This window comes from Trachurus japonicus, chromosome 7 (genome assembly GCF_045865225.1).
Source record: "Trachurus japonicus isolate A0001 chromosome 7, Traja_1.0".
Lineage (NCBI taxonomy): Eukaryota > Metazoa > Chordata > Actinopteri > Carangiformes > Carangidae > Trachurus > Trachurus japonicus.
In genome coordinates this window covers 4,517,345-4,543,715 of record NC_140913.1, presented here as the reverse complement: position 1 = coordinate 4,543,715, position 26,371 = coordinate 4,517,345, and the positions used below count along the sequence as shown (strand labels likewise).

The 26,371-nt window shown below is 43.4% G+C and overlaps 1 protein-coding gene across 2 annotated transcripts in view; it reads right to left on the bottom strand.

The window, feature by feature from the left end:
- Positions 1-25,291, bottom strand: part of LOC146984038 (neural cell adhesion molecule L1.1-like) — a 79,011-nt gene extending 53,720 nt beyond the window's left edge. Inside the window, exons 1-2 of one of the 2 annotated variants that reach the window (XM_085780861.1) lie at positions 25,093-25,291; positions 321-748 (exon numbers count right to left, since the gene is read on the bottom strand). In XM_085780861.1, the coding sequence (XP_085636987.1) occupies positions 321-465 (145 nt within the window). In that variant the 5' untranslated portion in view covers positions 466-748; positions 25,093-25,291. The remainder of the gene's footprint in view (positions 1-320; positions 749-25,092) is intronic. The other variant, XM_085780862.1, reaches the window with a different exon arrangement.
- Between the last annotated feature and the right edge of the window lie 1,080 nt (positions 25,292-26,371).

Sequence of the window (26,371 nt, the reverse complement as noted above, 5' to 3'; positions counted from 1 at the left end):
ACTTGTTTTTAGACACTTTTTTACTCCTTTCAAGCAGATTTCCCCTCAAATGGAGCAAGTTTTTCTCTCTTATTACAAGCACAAAAAACTTGCTTTCACTGGCAGATTTTTCTACTTATTTCAAGTGAAAATTTGTTTGGAACAAGTGAAAATGATCTAAAAACAAGTTAATTTTTAGGTGATGAGTCTTATTTTAAGTGGAAAGAGATTAGTTTGGACTAGAAATGAGACATTTTGACAAGAAATAAGACAAATATTCTTGAGTTTTTGCAGTGTAGGCTACTTCTATTGAGACGTTGACATGGGAGCAGTATACTCACAGTTTGGGGGGATGTGGATGGCTCCCTGAGCGAGCGGAGGCGTGAGGAAGGACAGAGGGAGGAGGAGGAGGAGGAGGGGGAGGAGGGGGAGGGTGGGGGAGCGTGGCCCCCTATAGCCCATCCACCGACGCTGTGACACACACATCTCTCAATGTCCCATCAAAAGTGGCACAAGACACCCACACACTCATCAACACATAAAAACACACACACTCAGCCTCCCCAGTTTAACACACCCGACCAGACACACACACACACACTCCAGGGACGACCTCCTGCACCCCACCGGCGGCCCCCCACCAGCACCACCACCTCTCCAGACCCTCTGGAGAGCAGAGATGAGTAAACAACGGTGTGTTTTAAGTTGGTGGGTGTGTGTCGCTGTCACAGTCCAGAGTGAGGCTCTGTGTCTCTGGCTGTCAGGGCGTCTGTGGAGGAAGAAGAGGACCAAGAAGGGGGGAGAGAATTGACCCAGAGAACAAAGGATGGAGGAAAGGTTGGAGGAAGGGAGGGCGCACACACACACACACACACACACACACACACACACACACACACACACACACACACACACACACACACACACACACACACACACACGCACACACACACACACACAGGATGGGGAGAGAGAAGAAAAGAGATCATTAATTCCTCCAAACATAAATCATCTCAGAACAAGACAAATATTAATATATTCCAAGGGGCAAAACCTAATTTAATATTGACCTACAAACCAAAAAAATCTCAATTAACTCCAGGGTGTGTGTGATATTACACATTAATTACATTATTTAATCACAGTTTGGAGCCTAAATATTTCTCCAAAATGAAGAATATTGGATCCTTTGTCGAGAGAGACAGAGAGAGAGAGACAGAGAGAGACAGAGAGAGAGAGACAGAGAGAGACAGAGAGAGAGGGGGGATCAGGTCATCTGATAAAGACTAGATCAGATCAGATCAAAGCAGCAGGAAACATCTTCTCTGCTAATGACATTACAAAGACAGATTGTGTGTGAGTGTGTGTTTCTGCCACATCAGCTGCATTTCCATTCATCTCAACATCTTCTCTTTTGTCCCTGCCCGGTGACTGAACACTGACCCGTGACAGCAGGAGTGTTGGGGTGGGGTGGCAGGTGGGGGGTGGGGGTGAAAGCACACACACACACACACACACACACACACACACACACACACACACACACACACACAGATGGATCAGGCTTTCTCCCTTTTGTTCCCTCCTATCGCTGCTTGGCTGTGCGGGCCAAAAAAACACCACAACCTCCAAGTTTGTTCATTTTCTTGTTTCCACATGAAGTGCGGGATTACGCGCTCGTCAGTGAGCTGATCTCAAAGCTGGTGAAAACCCGTCCTGCACTTCTAAAAACTCTCAGTGTGATCTAAAATAGCTCAAAGGCGTTGATATGAGCCAATGGGAGTGAAAGAAATGCAAAGGGAAGGGATCCCTCTGATGATGCAAACAAGCAAAGAAAGATTCTGTCTCTATCGCTGCTATCAGTCCATTTTGCAGGGAAATGTAACTTTTGTCCCTAGTAGTTCCTGAATAGACCTATAAACCTTTATTAAATAAACTCTTACTTTTACTTAATCTGTTTATCAATGATATCCTGACACAATATAAGAGAATAAGAATAAAAAAGTTTTGAAACACAAAAGAGATATACAGTATAGTGTTTAGAAACAACAAAAGACACATATAAAATCAAGAAAACACAACATAATGCACACAGTCCATATGAGCTACATATCCATGTAGAGGATGACTCAGCTGAAGCAAACACATCCACGCTGGCATGAGTCAGCATACGGAGATTTGAAAACAGTAAAAGGGATCAGCTCTAATTTGGATTTTAAATGTTATTCCACTTGTGCGCAGCGTAAAATTTAAGCTAATTGCCCGATTTCGGTGCAAACACATTGATTCTCCACCGCAGGGTGAAGATGAATAGTTAATAAGACCGGTCAAGTGCTCAGGAAGATGATGGAAAAATAAATAGATGAAAAATAATGCTGTATTGTTTTTTTCTGTCAATGACTGGAATTATGAGGAAATGCTGCGGGGAAAAACACATGAGCACATTTTCATGAAAGATAGTGCTTGCATGTTTTCTACATTCACATAAATGAGTTTCCAGCCAGATAACCAACATGAACGGGCCGGAGCTGGACAACGAGGCCAAACGTCAGAGAACTTTTGGAGTTGATAGCGGTGTTTATGCAGAAACATGGCAGATGACAGGAAACGTTTGCTTGATTGTGAGGTTTTTCTTTTCTTCTGGCCGTAGCCTTCCCTATGAAGTTCCATCTGGGAACTGGGAAGTCTTCAGGAAGTTGCGGCTTGTGACTTTAAGGTCGCGTTCGAACCCTGGACCGTTTATCCCCTTGGTGCGGTTTGTTTGGGAGATTTCTGAGCGTCTTAAAGGGATAGTTCAACATTTTGGCAAATTGGCCCATTGCCATAATCTCTATAGTTTTAGGAGTAGGTTTGTTACCTTTATTTGTTGGAGCAAGCTACTTTTAGAACGACCAAGCACGAGCTGCTCAGAGCTACGCTACGGAGGCTAATGGGATTTCTTGGTTTCCCTCATCAATGAGATAATACTGTAACAGAACGTTACCAGACAGAGTTGTTTTAGAGGGAAATGCAGAGTCTGCTTGCTGAGAAACTACCCCTGACAGGAACACGCATCAGCGGTTTTGCATGAATTTCCCTCTAAAACAACTCAGTCTGGTAACGTTGTGTTATTATCTCATAGCGTGGTGAATGTGCAGGTCACAACTTGTCCACCAGAGCGTTGTGGAGTTGTTGGATTGTGTATTTGATGAGTTTGATGAGGGAAACCAAGAAATCCTGTGAGCCTCCGTAGCGTAGCTCTGAGCAGCTCACAGCTCTGCTCTGCCGTTCTAAAAATAGCTTGCACCGACAAATAAAGGTAACAAACGAACCTTTAGGTGTGAACCCGCCCTAGAAACACGGGTAAAACAGATGTGCTGAGTTTTATAGCTCAGAGAGTTTGAACAGCAGTTCTGTTACTTATTATGAGGGTTATATTTTCCAGTGGATTATCCATGTGACTGGATGTCACGGTGGGGACGATGAGGGTCATGAATTGAGTAGTTGATGGAACATTTCACTGAAATGCAAAAAAGCTAATTGTGGTGTTATACAGTATAAAAAGCATAGGGATCACCAAAGTCTGTGGGGTTCATCCTCTGTAGACAATGAACGCCTGAACACACTTGGATGACAGCTCAGCCTAAAGCTGTGGAGAGATGTTAGTGTGAATCAAAGTGGTGAGTGGACCTGGACACCAGAGTCCTGGAAATGAGAAGAGACAACAAGAGCAGAGGAGGCTGCAGCGGGTTGTCAGAACCTGTCAGTCTGTGAGTGTAACGGCCCAGGCCGTCTACACACACACACACACACGCACACACGCACACACACACGCACACACACACACACACACACACACACACACACACACACAGTGAGAGGCAAGAAGTGACAGCTGGCTAATGTAGACCCCCTCCTATATATAATAATTACGCAACCTGTCCCCAACACACATCCTCACACACACATCCTCACACACACACACACACACACACACACACACACACACACACACACACACACACAGAGGAAACATACATGACCCCAATTTTAGCTCCTATTGTCAGATCCTCACCCATGTAGTCGGCTGTGGTTGTCAATTATGACTCTTAACACACTCTCTTTCTCTCTCTCTCTCTCTCTCTCGCACACACACACACACACACACACACACACACACAAACCTGTCTTCTTTCATAGCCACTCGAATACACACACATGTGAACACACACCTGCCCCTGGCCCTTAGGGCTGCTGTTACCTGCCAGGCTTATTTACAAAATAAATGACCCAAACAGAGCAGTGGGACATGATGGAAGTGTGTGTGTGTGTGTGTGTGTGTGTGTGTGTGTGTGTGTGTGTGTGTGTGTGTGTGTGTGTGTGTGTGTGGGTGTGTGTGTGTGTGTGTGTGTGTGTGTGTGTTAATGGGGGGAAAGATAACGAGCGGCAGCAGGGGTTCCCTGATGTAGCGAGGGGGAAACGGAGAATGTAACAGACGTGGTGAAAACTAAATGACGGCTGGTGATGTCAGTGTCCCAGCATGCTCCACTTCTACTGATAATAATATCTGCCACACTACAGGCGACACTCTGACTCTGGTTTATGCTCATTAATCAAAAAAAAAGAGAGATTATTAATGTGGACTTCCTTTAATTTAAATATTCATAGGCCTCCCACTGCGGCGCTGAGTTAAGGATGGGGGAGGGCCGGCGCTCATTAATGAATGAAGTGTTATGCAGGATGGCGGATGGTCCCTTTTCAGACGTGGAGTGTGTCGGCGTGTCTTTATTGAGGCAGCAGCTTAAAGATCCTTGACCCGCGCTGACGGAGAACACGCTGACATTAATGCAGAGTATTGTTCGCTCTTCATTGTCCCTTTGTCGCCGGAACGTGGCGCGTTCCGGCCTCTTGAATGAAATCACATGGAGCCATTAGAGAGCTGGAAGGTCCATTTAGGATGTGGAGATGAGTGATGTGCAGGAAGAGTTTTTCTGATCCTTTTAGTGCTGCGGGTTGTAAAGATTAGTGTTTGAGCGCCTGTGGTTTGGCTTCATATGCTCCTTGTTCAGGTCTCACCGCTGTTAAATTGAAAGGTTCTGGGTTTTAGCCACTTAATTGAACAAAACAAGATATTTGAAGGTTTTTGTCTCTGGGAACACAGAGTAGAACATGTTTTTATTCTTTCTTTCGTTTTCAGGAACAGTGTCCTGTTACTGCCCAGATGACAGGACCCAGTTGAGAGAGAATCATTCATAAAAATGGTTGCGTTTAATCATTACAGTGTGCTCACATCAATAAAGCTTTATGAGCAGCAACGGTGCATCTGTGGACTCTGCCCTGGGTTTTGCCTCTCAGGCTCCATAGGGAACCTGTGATTGGTGCAGTTTGACAGGTAGACTGTGTTTTTATTTGGATAAATTTAGTCACCATCTATTGTAGTTGTAAAATTATTTTGTGCATTTGATTGTCGTTTAAGTATTTGTCTTTTTTGCGTTTAATTGACCCGACAGTTTTAGAGAGACAGGATATGGGAAGACTTTAAAAATGTCTTTATATCTGCTTACAAATGCAATACAATGTGTTACAAACTTATTTGATATTATATATTGCATTAATGTTCAACAAGAAAGGTTTAAGTTACATAAGTGTCTCCTGCACAGATTAGTGCATATAAATGAAATATTATTTATAACACATGTTTGGAGTCATTTAAACCACCATTGACAAACTTGTACAACTCAAATTACACAAATCTGAGTTGTTGTGTTCCTACATTGTAAGTCTGCTGTGCTGTAGAGCTGTTTTTGTTTTTTTGTTGTTTTTTTTTTGTTTGCTTGTTGTTTTTTTTGACTGTTATTTGCTTCTATTTGTATATATTAAATATAACTTGATTTATAAATAGGGTAGGCAAAATAAGCTAAACTTCAGCCTACAAAAATGTCCGTTTTGTTTCTTGTTGTTTTTCTTTTTATTGTCTTTAAAGACCTTGTCAGGCTGCTGTATTTATGTGCGATCTAATTTCTAATGTAAGATGAGGTGACATGTCTAGACCGAAATAAACTAAACTAAGTATAGTGCCTCATCATTTTTTATTTAGCCTAATTTGTTTTGATGCTAATGCAGCATTACTATGAGTATCAGTCAGGGTCTTATGCAGAATAATTCAGTCATACAAAGACTCAGACTACTGGGGTTTTTGTGGACCCTACTGGGCGCTGGGCCCCTAGAGTTATCATCACCTTTCTCCAATACAACGGCCCTGTTTATCAGTAGTTCTCATAAAATTATGGAAGGCAAATAAGCATCAAACTGTAAAAAAAAAAAAACAGTAAAGTGTGTTTTTGTGCTGTTTTGTAACGTAAACCAGGTGAAACACAGCATTAGGTTTATAGCATGTTTGGTGACACTGAAACACAGGCTGTACATTTGACTGACAGCTTCATGGAGCCGGTTCAGAGCCTGTGGGCAGCCATATTTCCGTTCTGTACCAGTTAACATTGAACATACTGTACTAATTTCCTCCTTGGCACCCCAGGGTCCTGAGCGGTCCCACAGAACCGGAGGGGCCTGCAGAGGGCAGGGGCAGGTGGACCAGCCAGTCCACTGGGAGGCCTGAGGGGAGGGGAGGGGAGGGGTGGGAGGAGGAGGAGGAGGAGGAGGAGGAGGCAGGGCGGGTGCAGGTGGGATGGTCTACAGGGAGGCCCGGGGTTTGAGGGGGATCAGGGGCTGGGGGGGCTGGGGGGCGGGGAAAATAAAGTAAGGATGAGGGAGGGGGTGCAGGTGGACGGATAGTGCGCGACAGAGCGAGAAATTAATTCATTGATAGATTCCGATCTGGGAAGTGTGGATGGAGAGATTAAGCAAAAGCAGAGAAAGGAGAGGGGAGGGGAGAGAAGAGAGTGCTTCCCCTTAAATGCACACAGACACACACACACACACACACACACACACACACACACAAAGTGAACACATGAGGAGAGAAAAGGCTATTCCCACTTTGTCCCTCCCAGTTGGCCATATAACCTAGATTCACCTAAATTCATTATTCATTACATACCTCACGTTAACTACTCACACACACACACACACACACACACACACACACACACACACACAATGCTGACCATGCTACAGCCTGGAGCAAAAAGCTGGGCTGAGCAACCTAAAGATGATATCATCAAAATGTGTGTGTGTGTGTGTGTGTGTGTGTGTGTGTGTGTGTGTGTGAGTGAGAGAGAGAGCGTGTGTGTGTTTGTGTCAGTCTGTAGATCACATCACTGATGTCCTTCACATCAGGCTTCATGAATATGTAATAGAACTGTCATTTTAATAAAGTACCACTGAGTTAAATGTGCATGTGTGTGCAGTGTGATGATATGTGTGTGTGTGTGTGTGTGTGTGTGTGTGTGTGTGTGTGTGTGCAGTGTGATGATATGTGTGTGTGTGTGTGTGTGTGTGTGTGTGTGTGTGTGTGTGTGTGTGTGGGTATGTGTGTGTTTCCTAGAAATTGCTATTCATATGCTATTAACTCATTTAAATACCCTCCCTGGCTGTACTGAGAGGCAACAATAACACACGAGTGGATTCATCTGATAAAGGTTCAGTGCCGACATGTTTCAGTCATTTTCATGATGATGTGTGTTTCTGGAGTTAAAACATTATGAGGCTCTCAGTGTTTCTATAGAAGAACTCAAGTACATGGTTAAAGGGATAGTTCAACATTTTGGCAAATTCACCATAATCCCTATAGTCATAGCAGTAGGTTCATTACCTTTAATTATCGGTGCATGTTGTTTTGAGATCAGCGGGGCAGAGACGGGAGCTGCTCAGCGAACACAATGGAGGTGAATGGTACAGGTCCCCTGTCCCTCAAAACTCATCAAATAGGCCTACACAATCCAACAACTCCACAACACTTTCATGGACAAGTTGTGACCTGCACATTCACCACGCTATGAGATATTAATGTATAATTATGTAACATTACGACACACGAAGCAATACTTGGAACTACTTGCACTTTTGAAATCACTCCGCCCAGCAGCCATGTCTGGAATGTAGTTCCGGTTACATATTTGCCTCGAAAACAACTCTGTCTCATAATGTTACGTTATTATTTCATGGACCACCAGAGTGTTGTGGAGTTGTTGGATTGTGTATTTGATGAGTTCTGAGGGACAGGGGACCTGTACCATTCACCTCCATTGTGTTCGCTGAGCAGCTCGCGTCTCTGCCCCGCTGATCCCAAAACAACATGCACCAATAATTAAAGGTAATGAACCTACTGCTATGATTATATGGATTGTGGCAATTTGCCCAAATGTTGAACTATCCCTTTAAGGTCTTAGGAAAGATCACGGTCTCGATAAAATGTTGAAAAAGTCATGAGTGATCTGAAAGTGGATCTGTATTGATTTGAACTCAAACCTTTATCTTTTCCAGCCTTTGACCAAACTGCTGCTGCAGCTGAAACCTCAGTCTGTGGTGTAGACCTTCTTGAGCTGTGTAGCTCTTGTGCACTGTTTGAGACGTGTGAATGGTTCACTGCATGCTGCATCCATTTGCCTGTTTCTGAGAGTTCATACATTTGCACCACTTTCTGAAAGCTCTAAACACAAATATGCAAACCGATCGGTCCGCTTCCTGATGCAGTTTATTGCTGTTTACAGAGGTCGCCTGGGTTTTACATGAACCTGTTTACACTGTGTTCTCTGAGACACGGTTGGTGTGTGTCTGTGTGTGTTAAGACGTCCTGAAAGACTGAGGAGTGTCCTTCAGTTCCTCATGGTTAAGTGTTTCCCGTAAAAATTGGAAGCTGGTGAGGGACCTGTCATGGATATTGATTGCTGTCTACGGTAGCTAATAGTGTTGAATGTTCGTGATGTGAAGGACGTCTCTCCCTCCCCCCGTCTTCACCGTCCCCTGTACATCTCAGGAGTACGTGGGGTATACTCACGAATTAGCTCATTATACTGTAGCACTGAGGCTGTGGCAATTGCTAACAGTATTTAAAGGGACAATGAGGAGTTTTTGAAAAGCGGAGCGTTTTTTCTTTGACCGGTGCAAGACAGACTCATGTTTTCATTCATCAAGAATTAAAGTCAGAGGTTGGAAGACGATCACATACCGTCGTAGTTCCCACCATAAACGGAGATTCGGCGGCGTTATTCTCATGACTCGCCACGAAACCGAAAGTAAAGAAACGCTGGTCGGCTCGCCCAGCATTTCCACCACCACTAATAATAACAAAATAACCATAGAGACAAAACCATAGATTTATCTAAAATGGACCATTAACAAGTGGTAACGGAGATTCATCCACATTAATATCAGACTTTTTTATTGTCGTGGAATTTTTCGTTCTGCCGATGGAGAAACTCCTCATTGTCCCTTTAAAGTTTGGGGGAGGGACGTAAAATTTGAAAAACAATTTTAATTGGGTGCCAAATTCTGAACACCCTAGAGTGCAGGATGAGTCATCAAACATTTGAATTCATTTGACAGGAAGAGGAAACACATTGATGTAAAAATAATTAAATAAAAAAATGAATGGATTCTTTTAGCGCTTCTGTTGTTGTTATTCTGGTGTTTGTATCGACACTTTCTATTTGCTGATTGGTGGGTTTGTGGCACTTTTTCTTGGCATCACATCCTGCTCTGAGTACACCCAATCAACGCCGAGCAAACCTCAAGCCCCATCCTGTAAAATACCCTGAGGTTCCTGCAGTGGAAACACAGTCCAAACGCACTCCAAAACCACTGGATGCTACATTTCTAATGAGGAACCTTCATCAGACTGTGTAACAAACATTCTCCTCTATCACACTTCATGTGCCAAGTCTCTAATGCAGACTCTCTGTAAATTTAAGCCCACTACCAATTAAAGATTGGCAACAATAATCTCTAACAATATCATACCTGAATGACAAGAATTTAATTCATATCCTCAAAAAAAGACTTACAGCCTCTAGAAAATGACCCTTTATATCATGAGTAACAGTGTTTTTCATTCTTTCCCTCCTCACCCCCCAGTCAGTTTACTGTCATCATGGCTGGACGCCCAGTCGCCCACTGCAGCTGGATATGATTTCACCACCTTCAGTTTCCCGTATTCAGACGTGTCACACGACACGTCCAGTCAGAAGTCTTTTCTGACAACTCACACACTGGCTTTCTTTTTCTTTTCCTGCGTCATGACAGAGTAGCACACGAGTCAGCCCTCTGATGCCAACATCAGCACCCTTATTTCAGCTGAATGATCTCAACGCAAGGCAAAGAGACACACACACACACACACACACACACACACACACACACGTAGTGGGTCAGACATCCACAGCCACGTGTCTGTGCTAAGCAGCCTTTGTGTCTGTGCCTAAGGAGAGTGGGAGTCCCTGTGGATGTGAGGAGATGAATAACTCAATAAACACGCGGAGGTTTCTGACCCTGGAACAAAGCACATCCACTGACAGGCCTCCGACCGCCCGCCGTCCTCCACTTCTTCTCTTCTCCCCCCCTTTGTTTTCTCTCTGACCACCAACTCCACCATCGTTAACTACTTTTCCCTCTGAGCGGCTTCTTCTCTCTGCTTCAGCCCCGGTGATGTATCTGAGAAACTGCTCCAGGCAACACTTAAACATGAAAACTCCCCCGTCTTATCAGCCTCAAACATAAAAGAGAGGCTGTGGCATGAGAAGTGCAACCAACCCCCCCCCCCCCCAAACCCCGAACTGACACACTGACTACATCTACATGCAGTCACATGCAGTCATAACCGGAACATTAGCAATAACCCGGTTGTACACGGCCATGTAAACACCAAGAACCCTTTTGAAAAACTTGAAAATGAGCCCTAGGTTACTTCTTTTCTAACCTGAATAGTTGGTCATGTATACACCTATCAGGATATCCTCATTGAAAGGAACATTCATTTGTGTTCTACGCATCTTCTATTGGTTCTCTTGGTCTTTTGAGTACAGGAACTACTTGCAAATGACATTCTCGCCTTATACAACAAAGAAAAATGGTTAGTTTTAAAATGAAACTAAGAGATTATTATTTTGATCGTAATTTTGACCATTAGTAGGCTATATCTGTAAATTGGGTCTTGGCATCCTTGTTGTGTAGTGATTCAATGTAGGAGCTGGTAATGTATGTTAAGTGTTTGTCTTGGATGTTTTGTTTTGTACGTGTATGCATTAAGTATGTGTTTTCTGTGTGTATTTTTGTAAGTATGTGTTGTGTGTTAATGGTTTGTATTAGTCATTTATGAAGATGAAAAGACCCCAGGAAGAACAGCTGCTGCGTGGCAAAAGCTAATGGGGATCTAAATAAACAAAACAAAACAAAACTTCCATTAATAAAGAAAGTGACAAAGAATAGTGTCAAGTACTGGTGGTGGGTCAGTACCAGCACCAAAGCGCCAACGAAGGCGACTGTTACCGGCCCCGGGCTGTTCATTATCCGTGCTGTTGCTGTTGTTGTTGTGTTTGGATACAGGAAGAAGAAGCTGAAATAGTGCACATTGCATCATGACATTCTCTGTGCGTCGAGACGTTGTCCGTGTATCGCTGTTTTGATATCCCAATTGGTTACAATTACCATGTATACAAGAATAAACCTGTCTGCTCACGCATGTAAACGGGTTGTTCTGAATGTTTAAGAAACCAGAATATTGACCTGAACCATGCATGTAAACACAGTCACTGTCGATTGGTCCGCTGAGGGGTTTAATGAGTGGCTGAGAGGTTTTAGCTGATGGTGCGAATGGTGCAGATCCATTGATGGCATTGGTCGTCTGTCAGGTGAGATCTGGTCCAGCATGAGATGGACCGCCATCGGATTTCATGTTCCCCAAAAGGATGATGACCAACTCCGGCTTTCAGAGGCTGGAACTAGAAACTGGACCAGTCCCAGCCTGGTCAGATGCTACATGAACTGATGAAGCCTCTTGGATGAGAGGTGAAACGTCTTCCTAGACAAATAACCAAGTCCAGTTGCTTTCCATTTAAATTTCCTTGAGATAACTATGACCTGAAATGCGAATATTCACTAGAAACTGTTTGAAACTGACTCAAACTATTCATTGATTATTAATTGTGTGATCATCCAAGCTCCGGTGTCTATAGATATGTTTGTCCGTCAGACTATTGAATCATGCCATTGTGGTATTTCTCTCTATTTGCCTCTGTCAGACAGGATGGGGTGGACTGGTCCCAGAGCGCAACCCGACGCCTTTCACATTCAAATGAGCTCTTATTGGCGTGACATTGTTTAGCCACCTCTAGACCCCCCCCCTCTTCCCTTCACCCTCTTCCAACCACACACACACCTCTGCAAACACAAAGCCATGCAGTTTCCATGGGTCTGTTTTTCTGATTTGCCTCTCCCCACACGACAAAGCGCAGGACCACGGGAGTGTATAAATCAGTCATTAGTGATGGTATGTTCCTGGATAAACAGCAGCTCCCGCGCCGGGTGGCTTCCCCGCCTCCACCAGCGTCTCTTGGATTTAGCTGAGGGGCGAGAGGCAGCAGCTGTGAAAGGCCACAGTGTAACAGAGCGCTCTGGGTGGTATATACAAAACCCGCGGCCACACATCTATCACTGCCTTCACAGAAATAAACAGTGAGGGGGGTGAGCTGAGACACGAGGCGGCGGGGTCACATACTGTAATTCATCTCTGTATGAATTAAGGGCAAAATGATCAAATATGAACATGAAGTATGGAGGGATCTCAGTTAGAAATGATGTAATCCTCTTAGTGAACCGTAATTGGCCAATCTAATCTAATGATGTTAATACAGTTTGGATTAAAACATGAAATCACGTCATTATTAATAGCGATGAATACAGAATAACAATGTAAAGCTTCAGTAAATGAATACACACCCCACTGCCGTACTGCCACGTCAATCAATACATGACATGATCATATATCACATATGTTGAACGGGAGCAGTTAACCAGCACCAATAAAGACACTGCTGACTGACTCTGTCTCTCCTCTTCCTCTTCTCTCATTCGCTCCTCTGCCACTTTTCTAAGAAAGAGCTGGAACAAAGCCAGAGCAGAGAGGAAATGTCTCACACACGACCGCCGTGGCTGCTGTATCATAAGGATCATAATATGTGGCAATTCTCTCTGCGGCATCTACATCTGATTAGACTTTTTTTTCCCCCACTGAGTAAACCGAAGTCAATCAGGCTTTAAAGCTAAATCTACAACATCACCATAACCGAGGTGAAATGAGTTGGTTCTGACGTGGGAGAGAAACGTCTGAGTGTCAGATTATGAAGATAATTCAGTGATCTGTAGCTGGGACATTTTTGCATAGACCACCCTGAGTTTTTGTTTTTGTTTTTTTTGGGGGGGGGGGTTAACACAGAAACATACACACAAACAAAAAAAAAGCACTTTCTGTTGGCATTGTGGGCATCCTGTAAATTCTCTAATAGACGCCGGTCTCCTGTACTGGGCCGGGTCGAGCTGCATGTTTGAGCGAATAAAATCTGGTCTCAATCAGAAGCCGAGTCTGTTTCAATTTTCTGCAAGTTCTTGTGAATCTAAAGAACCTCTCAAAGCCCATGATCGCCTATTTGAGCAGTTTCCAAGCTGTTTAATTCATGCTAGAGTTCTCAACTGGCCAGAAAATTTAAACCCGACCGGGTCGGAAGCCCAAACCCGATGCAGCCCAACTTACGAGGATTAATTCTCAGTCCAAACATGGCCAAAAGAAAAGGACAGTTGTTGTTACGTCATTATGTTAAATCCCAGTCCTATTGCTTATCATATGATTAAACAAATGTAGATAGATAGATGCAAACTCTTTGCAGAGTTATGTCATCTTCTAGTCTATTGCTTCCCTAGGTGCATGATACAGTCGATAAATAATTCCTCTGACTATTTTGTGTTGTACTGGAAGCATGTAGACTTAATATTCTGTGATGTGATCTCTGCTATTATTAAGAGGTAAACAAGCTCAGTGACTGATGGCAGAGTGTAGCGAGGTGAGCTCATTAGGAGGAGGAAGTCAAAGATCCAATCTTACTTAACTCAGGACAGGCTCTAGCTGCAGAGCTGATGATGATGTTATTATGAGTGGATATCCAACAATTTGATCTGTTGTTGATGTGAAAACATTCATGACAGCAGGTTCATGTGCTGAGTAACAGTCAGGATGGAAAATCACCTGATGTGATGTGGTAGATATCAGTTTCTCTGAAATGTTTACACCACTGGCACCATGATCATCATCATCATCATCATCATCATCACACACAATATCATGCAACTTCCTGCACAACCTGGATTGCACCCACCACATCAGCCCCCCCCCCACACACACACCACGTCTGGCTGCCTTGCTCAGACTCTGAGACGTCTTCTCTTCCTCACAGCTGCTGCCAGTCCACTGAGTACACACACACTCCCAGTAGCCATCCACACACACACACACACACACATCACACCTAATCCCCCCTGCACTTTGATTTTGCTCTTCACGTGATAACCTCATCGTCTTGATCTTCCAGGTGTGAGGGTGATCCCGGCGGCTGCTCTCCAGCTAAAGAGGATTAGCCGGAATGAGGCGCGTTCGCTGTCGACACAAAGTCTCTGGATATTTTTATTGATGCTTCGGCTTTAAAAAAAACAACAACCACACACACACACACACACAGGGAGCAGAAGCAAATGAAGGAAAACTTCCTCACCAATTTGACTACACGTGTATACACCCCGACTCCAGCAAAACTCGACATTAGTCATGTGACACACTTACCTAAAGTTTACATCACCTACAGATAATTCTGATCAGCTGTCGCTTTAGAGAAATGATGAGCCCCCCAAAAAACATGTTTCGTATTCATATTCACCACTCTGTCTGTTTTAAAAAGCAATTAGTCACAGTTACTCGTTACTTTATTGCGAAAAAAGTAACTGAGTTAGTATTACATTATAAAAGCAACTAATTACCAACTGACTCAGTATCACTAACTAACCAAACACTGAGTGAGTTGGTTAGTTCCAAATAAACATCTTCTTTGAGGCTAATTGATGGACTGAAAAAAATGTGTAGGCTATATAGGCCTAACTTACACTTAAATGGGTGTATTAGGCCATGTCCACACCAGCCTGGGTATTTTTGAAACAAAGGTTTGTTAAATAAAATTCCGCGTCCACACGAGTGGTGTAATAAAAATACTCCGTACACCCGCAATAGGTGGCGATGTAAGGTAAAACGGGAAGGCTGTTTAAACCAATCAAAGTAGAACCTGCGCTGACGCCAGGCACATTGCTGCTGTCTTCTTGAGAAAGTTGCAGTTGTTGAGGTCGCTAGCAAGAGGAGCAGTCTCCTTCGTTGCTGGTCCAGGCGCCTCCATTGTTGAATTAGGTTGAGGAAGTGGATATGACAACCGAACACAGCTGACAGCCAATAAACAACAACTACTTTGTCACGTCCATTTTAGCTAGCAAGCTAACGTTAACTCTAGCTAACAACCTCTACGGACGGGCACTATTTACATCAGCACGCGCTCAGCTCTGATGTAAACAATGGAAATAATCGTGGTTGTCATAACCGCTGAAACCCACATAGGCCGAAAACTTCACCCCGGTTTCAAAAGACCGGTTTCAGTGTTCCAAAAGCACGGTTGTGGACAGAACAGTTAAACCAGGAACACATGTTGCAACTGGTGTGGACAAGGCCTTAGTCATGACGGGACTTCTTGAGTCAAGTAACAGTGACCCATTTTATTGTCAGCAATAACAGTGTTATAACGGGGAAACAGTTAGCTACTTTTTAACTTTTTGTTACTGAAAAAAGTAACGCTGTTATATTATAACACTGTTATTCACATCACTGTCCATCAGTCAGTTCAACTGATACCAGCTTTTTTCTTTTTCTTTTTTGAAGTGGTTAAAATGTTTTTGCAGATGAGCCTGTCCAGTACCTCACACAAGCACACATCAAATAACCCAAACCATCTGTTCACAGTGAGTGAAGGAAATCTAAGCAAACCTGTTGAATCTGAATTCACCATAAATGTTTTTCTCCTGGAGTCACTACAAATGGATGGTATTCATGGGGATCAGATATCTGATGGAAAACAAAGATGCTGTCTGTTCAGTCAGTGTCAACATATTTACATCCGTTTCCTCATTATGGTAATCAGGCTGCAATTATACCCCACAAAGCATATTTGCAGTTGCAGATTAGTTGCATAGGAACATAATTCCATAAGAACACATGCAGAATGACGAAACACAATCGAAATGAAGACAACATCCCCACATGCACACAATCTGCACAATGAAATAACACAGCTAAACACATAAACACACACACATTATTCACACAGCATATTTTTTTTGTTTAAAGACTGTGAATCATCTGATCAAAATGTTACAAAACAAGTCTTTCATCCTTTGTTGAAACTGATGTTCCTTGTATTCACTATGACTTGCAGTCAGTCTGTGTGTGGTTGTGTTGAGTGCCTGAGTCCCTCTCATCCAGGAGACACTGTCAAGCAGACGTCTCTGTCCTTTGTCCAGGAAGCCACAACTCCTGTCTCTAAGTTACACCACTCCCAGGTGGGAGATTGTGTTTCTTCATCTCCACTCAACTCATGGAGCCTCTCTCTCTCCATCTCCTGTTCTCCTTCTCCTTCATCTTCTCCCCTCCTCCTCCTCCTCCTCCTCCTCCTCCTCCTCCTCCTCCTCCTCCTCCTCACCACCCCACCCTCGGTAAACAGGAAGGAAGGTTTAAATTAAATGGAGATTTGATGCTTATCATATTATTCAATCAGTCGGTGAAAATGTCAATTTGCATTGTGTTTAAGTGCATGTGTATGTGTGTATGTGTGTGTGCATGAAGTCAGTCTCTCTCCCATCCCATCCCATTCTGTCTTTCCCCCCATCACCATGGTAACCCCCCGACTCCAGCAGCAGCACACGGCAATATCGCTCTCCCCCATCCCCCACGCTGCCCCTCCTTCTTTTCTCCCATCCCCCACTCCGTCCCTCCACACCTCTCCTTCGCTTTCTCTGTGGTGCCACTCCCTGTACACCGCCTCACTTCACCTCTCTCCTTCTCTCTTTCAAACACACATACACAAATGCCCACACATACTATGTTTTTTTGTGTTTTTTTTGCCATTGTCTTGTAACCCCACCTGCCTTTCCACCGGTCTGCAGTGTGTTAAAGCAGAAGTCTGGTTTTTGGGGAAACATCGCTCTCCTCTTTCTTTCCTCATCTCCCTTTTTGTGGCGCTTTGTGCAACTAAAGCACAGCGACACGCACACAGGGAGACAGACAGATGGCCGGGTTTGGGAGATGTTTTATAGCAGGTATAAAGAGACAAATACAAACAGAAGGTGGGGGGGCAGCAATTGAAACTCACAAATATGGATTTTTATTATTGCATGGGGGAGGCTCTGCTGGTTTAATGACTCTTTTTCACCAGATTCATTTGTTCATTTATGAAATAAGCACTTTGTAAATATATATATATGTATACTGTATGTATATGTACTGTATATATATATATTTGTTGTATATATATTCATTCAAATTTATATTAATTTAGTAATTTATGTAAGTATATATAATAAGTGCTTATTTCATAAATTAATAAATGAATCACATTTAAACAATGGTAGAAAAAAGGGGGGGCTGGGGGGCTGATGAATTTTTGTGAATTGAATTGATCAACTACAGGAAGAGGATGGTTGTCACATGTGAGAGCTGCAATTGCTGATTATTTGCTTGTTTCAAATGATCACCATCATTGGATTTAAATAGCAGGAAATAGAGAAAAACGCTGGTCACTGTTTTCACGCATCGACGGAACAAGGAAATGCAACAGATTCTTACATTCGAGAGGCTAGAACCAATAAATGATTTTCTCGAAAAGTGACAAACAGTTTACATCAGTTTTCCCACAGATTGATTCAATGTTTCCGTTTCCGTGCAGGTCTCGTCTCTTAGAATTTATTAGAACGTGGTGAAGTTTTGACAGACTTTCATTACAGATGAGACACGACGCTTCACAAATTAGCTGCTAATGAAACCAATATGCAGACTGGAATGATTCCCATTGATCACAACTTGTCCAGGAACACGTGTGTGTGAGTGTGTTATGACTCAGATTGACGTCACATCAGTTTCTTGTTATACTTTCTGTTGTGCTCAGAAATATTTTGCGCCATGTGGATATTTGTAACTGATGATATTGTTGCTCTGATATTTGGCTGATAAAGTGTCCTCTGTGTTTGTGGTCACGGCATGAATGGACTTTTGTCATGGTTCAACCACACTGGATAGGAAAACAGACAGAAGTCACATATTTGTAGGAGGAGACTTGAGCATGTGTGTGTGTGTGTGTGTTCGCACATGTGTGTTCACTGTATGTGTTAAAGCCATTGAAGTTAGATTAGCTGTTTCTGAGGAGATTAAAGCCCCAAACACAGAGGGGCTGTTAAAACCCTCCTACAGTCTCTAATCCCAGCTAATGGACGCACACACACACACACACACACACACACCAACCCCCAAACACACACACAAAAACCAGGAAGAGAGGGGTTGAAGGGAGGAAGAAGAGTTGTGAAGAAGACACGAAGAAGAGGAAGAGAGAGGAAATTGAGTAAGGAGCATTCCTCTCATTTCTCCACACAAAGGCCTCATTCTGTTGAGGAGAAATGGAAAAACAAGAGAAAGAAAGGGCAAAAGAGAGGAAGGATGGATCATAGGGGAGGGAGCGGGGGCGTGAGAGAGACAGATGAAGATGGATAAGGAACTGGCCGATGAGAAATACTAAAGCAGCCAGCGGCAGAGACGGAGAGAGAGGAACCGAGAAGGAGCAAAAGTCAAACTAATCTCATTTTCGGTGGTTCGTCTCTGTCCTGCAGCTCAGACCTTTTAGTCAACCTGCCTCCAGAGACTGTCATTGACTTTATGGACCCGCCAGGACAACAGACATTCATGTTGTCCTTTCAGTCTGCGCAGTATCGCACAAATCTAGATGCTACCAGGAGGTCAGACAGTCATTCTGGCTACTTCCAACGGCACAGTGATTCTCAGTTAGATGGAAAGCAGGGAATGTAAATACAGTTTGAAAAAAGGAGGTGGAGGGGAACCGTGGTGTCTCATCTGGTCCACGTACACTGCAAAAACTCAAAATCTTTCCAAGAATATTTGTCTTATTTCTTGTCAAAATGTCTCATTTCTAATCAAAACTAATCTCTTTCCACTTAAAATAAGACTCATCACCTAAAAATTAACTTGTTTTTAGATCATTTCCACTTGTTTCAAACATATTTTCACTTGAAATAAGTAGAAAAATCTGCCAGTGAAAGAAAGTTTTTTTGTGCTTGTAATAAGAAAGAAAAACTTGCCCCACTATCAGATTATTTTAAGTGAAAATATCCTTGAAAGAAGTAAAATGTGGTAAAAAAAAAACAAGCTACTTTTTGTGTGATGAGTCTTATTTTAAGTATAATGAGATTTTCTTTTGACTAGAAATAAGACAAATATTCTTGGTAAGATTTTGAGTTTTTGCAGTGTACTGCCTCTGGCCAAGGACCCATGAGCCTTTGCTGCATGCCATTCCCTCGCACCGTACCTTTTCAAGTCAAAATCTGCCAGTATTATATAAAGAAATCTTGAAAAAGTCAAGTAGCAGTTCATCAGCTAACTATATTATTTTGTGGCATGCTCAGGACTGGGACTTCCACTCAGTAGGAGCTTTACCTTAAAGGGACATTGTGTAACTTCTCCTGTTATCTAGTCACGAAAATCGATTATTTCATTCAAAAGTCTGTTTTTCATTAACCAGTAATCCCCCCCATCAACAAAGTGAAGTGTTCCTTTCAGCTCTGAATGAGCCGTTCATATCATTCATATCTCCATGGAGCGGGTAAGCTCGGTGCTGCTACCATGTGGTGTCGCCATGGTGACGGTAGGTAACCACGGACACTCAGCGGAGACACCGGAGCTGTCGGCTCAGTCACCGCGGTAACGCAGTGAGGAGGAATGGAGCGTTACACTGATGCTGCATTCACCTGCAGTCGGGCAGACGGCCGTCGCTAACAAACCAGATGTCATTTTAGTCACAGAAGTCCAGAGAAAGCCGGTAAAACAATACCACATCGCCATGACAACATGTTGTCACGTGTATTGTTTTGCCTCGTGCTGACGGGCCAGTTGTTTACAGAGAGGCTTGTTTATGCCGTTACGTGCACCGGCTGTCGTCCGTCTGTGGTCCGCCCAAATTCACGTGAATGCAGCATGAATATGATTGAGTTGCTTGCGATCTACAGTACAACCGCACCGCTAGATGGGAGTAATTCCTACACAATATACCTTTAATGCTACTACATCAGAGTTTGACTAGCATAGTGACTTTATTCTGGTGAGCGAAGCCGGAACTTAAAGGTTTCGTTCGCTTCATTGTTTATTCAACTTGTGTTGTATTCAACAAAAATGTCCCATAAGCCCCTCAAGTTTCCAAACTGGACGTCAAAGTTCGATAGAGGAAGTGAATGTTTTCATGTTTCTGTAATAACAACAGGACAGACAGGACTGAACGCTGCAGGGCTTTGAAGACATTAGCCAGAAAGAAATATCAGTCATAACAGCGCTAAGTCACCATGCTGCAAATCTTAAAGGGGACATATTATGGAAAAATCACTTTCTGAAGGCTCTTCAACATATATTTAGGTGTTTGTTTTGCCTTCAGGCCCTCAAAATGTGAGAATTGACAAAACAAATCTGTAATATGCAGGCTCCCTAGGTTGAAATCCATGTGGTTTTATGAGCTGTTCCCTTGGTTGTCTTCCAGTGTTGTAACTAGTTTTAGAATTTGCATAACCCCACCCCTACCTGGGACCAGTGGTTCATTTGCATTTAAAGGGACAGACTCTGAAAGCAGCCGTTCTGAACAGGGCTGTTTAGAGAGGATGAAAAGAGCTGTGATGTTTGATCCTTGGGGTATTGTGTCACAGACATGTCTTTAAGACACCTGGGAACTATTTTAATTTGTGGAACAGGGGGAGAATATGTCTCCTTTAAAGTATGTGTTGCTTTTTCTGTGCTAATCATCCATCATAGTTAAACTAGCAGAGACGTCCCTCTCCCCAGCAATGTTCCAACATCAGATATTAGTGTTGTAATACTCGAGATCTGGACTTTAGATCACATTTTCAAGGTCTGGATCAACATTTTTACTCGGTCTGGTCTCAAGTCCAAGCAAGACCACAGCTGCAGTGACATCTTATTTTTAACTGCAAATGTCTCTCTGTCATTCGCTCTCTTTGGTTTATGTGATGTAATTGAATGAAATTGCTCTACAGAAGTCTCTGCTTGTGTGACCATCTGAAAACCTTGGTTGCACCAGTATCAACAGTGGGAGGAGACTTCTTCTGTTCAATTCAAACCTTGTTTATATTAAATATGGTTTAGATTTGACATAAAATTATATTTTCTTTTTAGCTGTGGAATACTGTAAATATCAATACACATGATTATTATGAGAACTGGTACTGAACACAGTACTGGTCTTGAAAATGGTCTCGCATTGGTTTGGTCTTGGTCTTGGACTTGGTCTCTCCCTGGCTTGGTCTTGGTCTTGACTCAATCTCAGCCCCCTCAAAGTCTCGGTCTTGTCTTGGTCTTGGGATGTGGTCTTGGTCTTGACTCAGTCTCAGCCCCCTCATAGTCTTGGTCTTGTCTTGGTCTTGGTATACTCTGGTCTTGGTCTTGACTCGGTGTGGAGTCAGGTGGTCTTGACTACAACACTACCAGATATATAATCTTTCCAGTGTGTTCTGGTTCTGGATCTGCTCGGTTGCCTCCTCCCTTCATGGGTAGGTGTCCAGGAGCTGGAGAACTGTGAACCACCAGAGTCCTGAACCACCTGAGCTGGTTCCTCTGACAGAGAGGAAGCGGCTCAGTGAGCCGGTGCCGGCGCTGCCTCCACGCTGAGCCCACCCCCCCTGCCCAGGAAACCTCCTCCTGCATCTGCATCCTCTGTGTTTCAGCCTCTTCAGAGAGCTCTGTCCTGTGACTGGGCTCTGGTCTGATGCAGCACCTGCTCAGAGCCATCAGCATCTGTCATCTGCTGCTGCACTCTCCTTCTGGGCAATTCTGACTGCAAATTAGCTGAAGCTAGACGTCTTGTATGCATCGCATTTTTCATTCTTTGTGGCAATGTTGTATGTATCGTCCCTGCAAAATAAACATTAAAATAAATAAAAAATAAAATTCAACCTTCACTCTGCTCAAATCAAACCTGTTACTCGGTTTTCACATTTTACCTTTTTTATACTATTACTATTATTGTATCCTTGTACACTTTTTATTGCAAGTCCCTCTGTCTTCTATTTTTCTATTGTATCTGTGGTATTTATTGTTTCTGACTGTGATTATTAGCTATTACCTTCCATTAGGACTTAATGTATCCAGTCACGGCAGCTTAATATTTATTGTATATATTAATTGCTCTTTACCTTTGTATATTGATGATGTTTCTATTGTTTGTATGTTGATATTTAATATTTGAATTCCTCACGCCCAGACGTGTGGGGAAGTGATTGGTTTGTGTCACACGGCCACTCCTGTTTAAGATGGCTTCCTGTGTTGGCACAAACATTTGCTTGGAAAAGGTCTCGTACCGAAACGTCACAATGTAATAAATTCTGCAAGTTGGCCATGTGTGCGGGAATCTTCATTTTCTACCTTTTTTATACTAAAAAAAACATTTTGTTGAACACGTCTACATTGTTTCAGTTCAATGCCATGAGTGTATACGCATACCGTAGATGACCAAATAATCGCCCGCGTGCAAATACGCGCCTGTGCTCTAACAGCCGCCGGGGTCCGAGCTCATTTGGCAGAATAAACGCCGGTTCAATTAAACGCCCGGGCGATTAAGTGTTTACCATAGTCTTGCACAGAAAACAAAAGTTTTTTTTTTAACAGCACCAGCTCTCACCTCTTCTGTCAGTCAGCCCCTCCTCTCGCTCTCTCTCTCTCGCATGCAGGCGCACACACACACACAAACACAGGCGCGCTAGACTGAGGGATATAGGGATATAGATAAATGCGCTAATGTACAGTGTTGAAATGACCGCGATCGACCCCCCCTTCCGTTATCATTCATAACACTGCTCTGATCAGCTCCCTGTGTCGCGGTTACACAGACAAACTGTCTTTGTATTTATTGTCTGATGTCAATAAAGATGCGTCGGGGGAAAAAGTAGTTTTGTTCCAGTGTTGCTATGGTGATCTCCTTGTTCTTTGCATGATGGTCTGGTGCTGCTCATTGCAAAAATAAATTGTAGCCTGTTGCAAATACGCGCCTGGTTCTTATAAACGCCCGGGGTCCAAGTCCATTTAGCATATTAAACGCCCGGGCTAATAAATGGTCATCTACGGTAATCAACCAATTTGAGTTGGTTGAGTTAACATTATTTAAAGTAGCCAACATTTGTTCACTCAGATAATTTGTAAAATGAAGTGGTAAAGTGTGAAGGCTGTAAAATCCCAAACCAGCGCTGATTTGTTAATAAATCCTGACAGAGGAGACAGAAGGAAATTCTGTTAAAAAATCTTCCTATGCCAGTCATTCCCCACTGCCCCTCCTCCTCCACCTCTCTCATCCTATTCCCAGCCCAGTCTTTCTTTTCATCTCCCTCTTTTTCTCGCCTTCCCTCTCTCCAGCTCCTTTTGGATTCCCTCTCCTCCTCCGGGGTAAATCTCTCCTCCTCCCCTCTGATTAACCCTGCCAGTTTTTCACTCCATCTTCCACTCTGCTTATCAACTTTCCCTCTTTCTCATCCACCTCCTCTCAGGTAGTGGGCCTGCTCTGAGTTCAGTCACGGTGAGAAAACCCCCCCACAATGCAAACAGTAGGAAGGGAGATGTTTGTGCGGCTTACGTAAACCGTGTTGCCACGAGTGAAAAGAGGAATTCTTGAGTAAACAGGCAAATAGAAACCTGATGAAAGTATGACGGTGACAAATACGCCGAGGAATAAAAGGCACAGTGCAAAAAACTATTCTTAAGTGGTTTGTCTGACTTTGTGAGACACATATAGCTGTGTCAAGTAGCTAATTTATTAATTGATTATCAGAAACTGGTCATTTTAATCAACATTTAGTGATTCACGCTTTTCAAAAGTGAAAATGTGACTCTTCTCAGTCATACATGACAACAAACTGAATATCTTTGTAATTTGGACCATTTGTCAGAAGTCGCTTAGGGATGTGGGAGATTATAAAGAGTATTTTTCACTTTTTTTTTTTACTTTTTATGGACATTACGACCAACTGAGAGTATTCTATTGGTTGAACTGATAAATTGCAGCCTTTCTTTAAATCATCAGCGCTAACAGAGGTCTAGGCACTGCAAACTGCTGCACAGAATGTTTTCTGTTCTGTTAATACAAGGTAAATGAGGACAGTGTAGGGCAGTTCAGGTCAGTCAGTTAAGACAAGCTATATGCATATGAGGCTTCTACCAATGAAGATGGAAAAAAGAGCTAATTCATACCTGCCTAAAGTGTGTCTAAGAGTTTTGGCACGAAAAGGAAGGAAGCTACAAAACCAGTGATGAATAATTTACCACTATAATGTTGTATAGTGCATCATTTCATTCAATATTAATAAAAAGACGCTGCTGCAGATGACAAATCAGATATGAAAAAGCTGAAACCAGTCAATCAGACACTCCCTGAAGACCGATGCACCCACACACACACACACACACACACACACACACACAGCAGAGGGGCCGTCCCCTGTTTGATGTCTTCTTGTTTTAAAGTCAAAAGGTTCAGACAGTGAAAGCAGACAGAAGGGGAAGTATGAACACACACCCACACACCCACACACACATGTATGTGCAGTGATTCACACATTAATGCACACCTAGCTTAACCAGCACTGTTGTTCACACCAGCCATCGTATTATGTAAGACATCCTCACACACACACCCCCGTCCATAACTACCATACAGCCCACTGACACACACACACACACACACACACACACACACACACACACACACACACACATCCATGCATGCAGAGCCAGACACCAGCAGCATGGAGATGCTTTTGTTTTCTTCTTACCTCTGCCGGTGTTGCTTCTCTCTGTCTTTTCGTGTCTTTGTCGTCTTTTCTTTTCTCTCCTTGTCACACTCTTGTCTTCTTTCTTCTCTTTCTCTTTATTGTTATTCTCTTCTTTCCTCTCCACTGAGTCGTGCCTTTTGCTGGGTTCTCTTTTTGCACTGATGCTGCAGTGGTACATAAAACACACCCTTCTGAGCTCTGCCTGTCCTCCCTCCCTCCTCTCCCTCCCCGCTGCTCTCTGATTGGCTGCCTCACAGGGATGACATCAGCCTCCTTCATTGCAGCCTCTCTCTCTCTCTCTCGCTCTCTCTCTGTATTCCCCTGATACCTGCTGCCCCTCCCTTACCTCCACACTAACCCCCTCCTCCTCCTCTATTTTTACCTCTCTCCATCCCTCTCTGTTCTGGTTTCCTTGTCACACTGGGGCCCAGCTGGTTGCATGAATGAACATCAACAAATAAAATCTGGATTTTTCTTTTCTCTACCAATCACTCCATGCACTGTTTGTCATGACTATGGGTCACCAATAAAGATGACAGCATTGTAGTTAAGGACCTTAACAACAGACTTACAACAATCAGTCACATCTTGACAGCATCTTAAGGCAAGGCAATTTTATTTGTATAGCCCGTTTTTAAAAACAGTTTGTCTCAAAGGGCTTTACATGGCATCATAACAACATCCTCTGTCCTTAGACCCTCACATCCACTGAGGAAAAACTCCATAGAAAACCCTTTTAAAGGGATAGTTCGAACCAGGGTCCGTCCTCTTCCCGGTTCGTCCAAATTTGACAAACCGGGAAGAGGAGCTTCCGCTACAAACAAGCTTGAAATATAGACTTATTTAATTTTTTTCGGGACAATTTCACATTTCGGGGCTTCAATACAAGACAGACATTACAGACGAGCAGCATGGAGGTATTTGGATGTTTTTTGGTGTGTCTTTTTGTTACGAAGACAGTTGGTATCCATTAGCAACCGTTATATGGACATGCACTGCTACGCCGAGACCCCCTGTAACTCAGAGAAGCCACGGAGGACTCTGAAACTTCTCCCAGCCCTTAGTCCACATGAGGGGGAGTAGATAATGGGCTCTACTTTCGTGAACTAGGCGCAGGCGGAGCGGATCAGGCCTGCGCCTCGCCTTCGCTTCGCCAACGGGGAGTGGCCAGGAGCAGTTTGCAATTTTCCTTCGAAACGCAGCAGGGCGCATCCCGCCTACTTCCCTCCCACCGGCGCAAATGGCATAGAGGGAGGAGAGAAGGCGTGGAGTGGGTTTG